Consider the following 6,000-nt stretch of genomic DNA (forward strand, 5'->3'; position numbering starts at 1 on the left):
GCTAGCGCCGCTGTCAGCCCAAACGCTGCGCACCGACATCCTGCAGCTCACACGGGTAGTGAAACGCCGGATTGCTGCTGAAATCCCCGGTCGTGTCGGGCTTGTTTTTGATGGGTGGGCCCACCAATCGGAACATTTGCTGGCTGTGTTTGCTGTGCATGATGCTAATGAAGTCGTTCACACTCCTATGCTCTCCCTCGCTCCAATTATCAACGGTTCAGACGACCTCCACAACGCAGTGACGCATAAGGCAGCGTTTCATGATGTACTCTCCTACTTCGGCAAAACATTGTCCCAAGTCGCCTTCCTCATCGGCGACAACTGCTCTGTAAACAAGAAGCTGGCCAGACTTATGGCGGTGTTGCTTGTCAGCTGCTCTAGCCGCAGGTTTAACCTGGCGGTGAAAGGTCTCACCGAGCAGTACAAAGGCCAGCTGAGCAAGGTGGAGCAGCTCATAATAAAGCTGTTGGCGCTCAATCGAGCGGCGAGATTTCGGTACGTCTTATTTTGTATCATCCAATGAGAGTTTTACTTGGAGTCAATATACTGACCACCTCTTATAATTGAAATAGCTTTCACACTTTATTACGGCCCGCTTTGCGCCAGGATACGCGCTGGTCTTCAATGTTCAGCATGGTAGCGCGGTATTTTGAGCTTTCTGAATTTACCGACCGCGAGGATGACGCCCTGGCAGAACTCCTGCCGACGCCAGTCGAGCACAAGAAGCTGAAGGCTTTCCTGGATGACCTCAAGAATATCGAGTCAGTCTCCAAGAAGATTCAGAGTGCGGACATCTCGATGTGGGAGGTACGCTCCCTGTTCGACGCGCTCATCGAGCTTTTCCCGCAGTTCAACAGCCACATCGGTAGGTCGACCACAGTATGTAGTTCTAGCTGCTTGAGAAGACGGACATTTTACTATAATGCAGGACCAAGCGCTGACATCCTGACCGACCCGCATTTCGAGTCAGCGGTGGTCAAGATCCAGCGCCGTGATGGCACTCGTCTCTCTCGGCTCGAGAAAGCTGCCGTCGCGCATCTTCGTGCTGACGATGGCAGCGAGCAACCCCGAGTGGATGCCGACGCTCAGCTCGGCTTTGCCGATCGCGTGTTGAAGGGGGGGCGCGTCGATGGACGAGAGGAGCAGTACTTGCTCATGGACTTGGTCTTTCCCACGTCCAACCAACAGAACGCCTTTTTAGGATAGCCAGTGCTGCTGTCGGCCTCTCTCGCCACTCGCTGGAACCGATAACGTTGGAGGCGCTCTCGTTTCTGAAGAGCAATCGCTCTTACTGGAACGTCGAACTCGTCCACGTGTACACTGGCGCGAGCCTCGTGTGTCAACCACAAGAACGTAAATCCGTAAATGGGCATGTGGTTCAAATGGCTGTAGACAGCGTGTCGTGGTGAAGTAGTAACCAGGGAGATGTGTCAATCTCGACGGCTGAAGCTGAACTTATCGCACTAAGTGAGGGAGCAAAGCAAAGTGAGTGGTTGTGGCATTTGCTGGGAGAAATGGGATTTCCTCAAAAGGTACCAGTGCAGGTATGGTGTGAGTAACGTTGCCATCACCATTGTGAAAAACCCTGGATATCACAAAGCAAATAAGCGTATTGACATCCGCTATCTTTTTATCAGGGATCTTGTTGAATTAGGTCAACTTAAGATAGCTTACTGTTCTACGACAGAGACGACAGCGGATATTCTCACTCAAGCTCTACACCTGAAGCTAAGAGTGTGCGCGATCTGAAAATGTCCCCTAGTACTTAGTGGGAGCATTGAATATGGAGGCGCACAGCGCGTGCCCCATTCGTAGAGTGAAAGTAGGCAACGCCTGTCTGCCATTGTATTGAAAATATACGGAAACAAAGTCGTGCGCCGCACGATGAGAAGCTCTGAAATTTCGTTTACTTAAATCGGCGGTATCAAGCACTTTCACTTTCGAAGACAGAACTGCAAGCAGTGAAAAGTTTCGTGGTGACGCACTCTCAAGGTCTATATTGGAATTCAGCGATGAGCCTGTCAACCGAACCACTTTTGGAGTCGGGCGCGAAAAAAATAGCTAAAAGAATATGATTTACTAAGTTTTAGGGGATAATAAAGCCTCGTAATAGAACTCCAGTCAGTCTGTCAGAGTAGCTTAATTAAAAGGAGCGAGTCGGTGATGAAGAAAGAGGGTTCGACGGAAAAAGTAGACATTTGCTTCGGACGAATTGTTCCAGACAGGTTCAGGAATCCATGCTACAATGGCTTCTCAACTTTGCCTTGGATCAGTGAAGACATCTGTATGTTGCGAAGTACTTCCTTGTTTGATAATGATCACCACAAATCGTATTTTTGGCCTATCTCCGTCAAAAAGAGAGATTTTTCGATCTGGTTGGATATAAATGAAGACGCCTTCAGCGGCTATTGGACGATATTTTTTTCGCGTACTTCGAAGTAGTTTCGTCAGGACGTGCCTCCGTTGATCTCAACCACCGCCACTCATTCTTAAAGTTTCCACCACGCAATACAGGAGCCTCCAGAAGCGACGTAATTGTTGTTATGATCTGAAGAGTATCGATTGATCTTTTTTTTTTTCACTACGTGTGGTATATTGTAGTCACAGTATCGATTGATCATAAAACCGATGATAGATCGCAGGAAGGTTCTTGATGCTCTACAGAGAATTTGCAAATGCAAATGTGAAGAAAGTGATGAAGTGATGCGAATGTTGCAGGTTGCAAATCGCGGCCACGGCAGGATCATCCGTCACCTCCATCCTCAGTTCAACGCCATTTTGACGACCAAAGCCATCTCGGCAGTTAGAGCGCTTGTGTACCGCGCGATCAGCTCGCTTGGAGCAGCATCGCATGGGTCAACCTTCGTGGTACATCAGATTAATGCGATTGGCTAATAGATTTCAAGAATACAAGCTTATTGGTTAATAGATTTCGCACTTAGACGAGGTGAAAACACCCTAGTAATTTATAGTTTTCTGCAAGTTATTATATTCAGCAGGACAAAGCTAGCGGTAATCTTTTCACAATCAATATTTGATTTTGAAGGATATTTGACTTAGCAAATTCGCACAGCCGCTGGCGCCGCCTCTTAGCTCTGAAATAAATTTCAGAGAATATTAGTACGGAATAGTTTATTTTCCGCTGAGCCAGTAAAAAGTGGAATAAGTTACGATCGGACTTTTTACAAGTATTTTTACGGATTTAAAACAGCGCTGTTGCGTGCTTATTCATAGTTGGCGTGTTAGCGCGTTCGCGACCTCTCTGCTGGCATTTAAGCCTCATTCCGAATCGAGATGGCAACTTCAGGTTGTCAACGCGTAAGCTAACAAGGTTTCTCTTAATTACAAATAAAAATGTCATCTTGTACTTGAAATTGTAGCAGTATTATATTGGATAATTTATTTTTCCAATGTCTGAAGCCCCGCGCAATAACTTACTGCGGAGGTCGGTCAAAATGGTAGTGCAGCGCCATTTTCGGAGGGCCTCGTAGCAAGAAGGGTTCGTTGCTCTCCAGGCAGCAATGACCGCCAGTGGGGCACGCGTGTATTTCTTGAATGAGCTTCTCACTCGTACTAGGGACTGTATATACTGTCTCACAGTGTAGTGGACAACCTCATTAGGAATTCCACCACTGTGGGGAAACCTCCGGTGCTCTCGCTGCATCACGGGCCGAACGGCCCACGCTGCACTATGTACACACCAAGCGACCAACCGTGGGAATCAGTAGATATCCGCAACAGCCCCATTTACTGGTTGTCACGTAGGCGCTTGGTCCTCCCCGACCTTTTCCATCAGCCACTTAACGGACAACTGGATCTGTCTCGCAATCGTCAAGTGGATCAGCAGCGTTTTGCTGCCACGAAGTTTTGTATTCGATTCTTGCAGTCGGTGCCACACACCGCCCACTGCCTTCTTTCTGCTGTGACCACCATTTTCGCGCACTGACGTGGTAGGTGAACAGTCCGACCGACCGACCGCACCATGTTACTGGGAAGCACCATTTCGAGCAACTCCACGATCACGTAGGCTTTGATCGAGATTGAATCTCTCCAGCCGGTAATTCATTGAACCACAGTCGGTGTCGAACACCGCCCACTGGGGATGTTGCAGCTGGTCTCACACCATCTACTGCATCACATGTCACCCCTTTCGCAGGGTGGAAGATAGCACGTCCTAACTGGTGTCCTAAATGCTATGTGTCGTCCGTAATTTTAATTGAAGTTAGAGCACGATCAGGGCAGAAACACCCCCGGTTTTGAGTAGTATTTTGTAAGCCAGCCACCACGTATCCGTCGCCTGCTTGGTTAATATTTAGAAGTTGGAACTATTCTAGGAACGAGTTAAGCTAAAAACCGCCGAAAATTTTTCACGCACCACATTTTACGGTACCGAATCGGTGGGTGTCCTGTCCTAGCAGCAGGTTCACAAAATGTATCCGAAAGGCTTAGATAATCTGCTGACGCCACCAACAATACGGTCGCACTGTTCTCAATATAGCTGTCGGGCCATTCCGATTTCGCGTGGTTTGCGGGAGGGGGGGGGGGGATAAGTTGAAGTTGCCCAAATGACGCAGTCATTACCGTACATCGCACTTCGTGAAAGTATACCATAAGTCGGCTTGGAGGTCGGACGACAGGTCGGATGGGTAATATTATTTCATGCACAATATTGTAGACAATATTGTTAACAATATTCTGACGCTGATGAAATTTGGGCTTCTTTTAACCGGTCAACTGCGGCCACCCTTCGGTCCAACTCGCTGGCAACTATGCTGGCAAAGACTGTCGGACGGCGTTTAGCTTTTCGCCCACTGACGAGACATGCCGAACAGCGAGTGGCGCTTCCTGCAGACCGAGGGCATGACCAACAACGCAGCACTGCACCCCAGAAGAACGCCCAAGCGGCATGACCCAGCAAGGACAAATGCGGCAGCGCCGCTGCCGCTCGCTCGCGCCGAGCGCCTATGCCCCGAGTGAGCAAGCGCCTCAGATCCTACGCAAGCGGTGAAGAAACGTTTTCAGACCGACCGTGCAGCTCGCTCGATGGGGCCGGTCCCCCACGCTGTCGACGGCTGGTTGGACTCGGGACCGACAGTGCTGCGCAAGGTGCCAATGGCAAGGTGCTGGTTTGTCAAGGGCGTCGAGCGCGACTTGCTGCGCATGCAGTGTTGTGTTCGCGCCTCTGGGGAGGAGGGGGCCCAGCCACCGCTGAAACGACGCCTCCCTGCGTTCTAGCGATGAACACTTTGCGTCCAGCTGTGCGTTGTCTTATCCAGCGATCGCGAGACCTGTAATCGCTGCGCGCTGCGGTACTGGCAAGGACGACAGCGAAACGGAGGCGATAATGACGCCGAGCGAGCTCCGGTCAAGGCGGTGCCCACGGGCACAATCCCCGTGGCAAGTGCTCTAAGGCAGCAGCGGCCTAAACTTCCGCGGGCCGCTGCCGGCGTGCATGCGCGGCAGCTTCAACGCCAGCAACGTTCAAGGCACCTCCGTCCCAAGAGCCAACCCACCGCAGCCGTACAACCTCGGAGGGCTAGGGCGGCCCTTGCTGAGTTCAAAACTCCCCACCGAACATGCACAGCCTGCGGAACGGCATAGGCTGGTGCGCCTTCAACGCTAGTCAGAGCCCGTCGATGCCGGACTACACTCTGGCATAAACCTCCGTTCTAGCCCACCGTCCCTCGCCGCGTTTCTGGGCTCTGTTGCATCCTACCGTACAAGTTACTCGGTCGACCCGCCCTGTCGCTCCTTCTCGTTACAGCGTATCGTTCGGCTGTGTTCCTCGCGGGCGGAATAAAAAAGCTGCGTGTGCCATACAAAGGACAAGACTACCGTCCTCAAGCCCGCCTGATCCAGTCTTCAATCTGCCGCTGAGTGAGCCTGCAGGTATTTATCTCGCCCCGGCGAAAGGCAAGCCACCCCCACCACCTCGAAGCTGCCCGGCTGCCAGGCGAGAAGAGAAGCCGCCACCAGCAGCCCCGGACCGCCAACCGCAGC

At 51.2% G+C, this 6,000-nt stretch overlaps 1 protein-coding gene across 1 annotated transcript; it reads left to right on the forward strand.

Annotated features, from left to right (window-relative positions):
• Positions 1-187: 187 nt before the first annotated feature.
• On the forward strand, positions 188-1,206 carry IUM83_03207 (uncharacterized protein; the record flags this gene model as incomplete). Its single annotated transcript, XM_067927193.1, has 3 exons — positions 188-495; positions 573-865; positions 929-1,206. The coding sequence occupies 3 exons, from the start codon at positions 188-190 to the stop codon at positions 1,204-1,206; spliced, it is 879 nt and encodes a 292-aa protein (XP_067791908.1).
• Between the last annotated feature and the right edge of the window lie 4,794 nt (positions 1,207-6,000).

Source organism: Phytophthora cinnamomi, assembly GCF_018691715.1.
Source record: "Phytophthora cinnamomi strain GKB4 chromosome Unknown Contig38, whole genome shotgun sequence".
NCBI lineage: Eukaryota > Oomycota > Peronosporomycetes > Peronosporales > Peronosporaceae > Phytophthora > Phytophthora cinnamomi.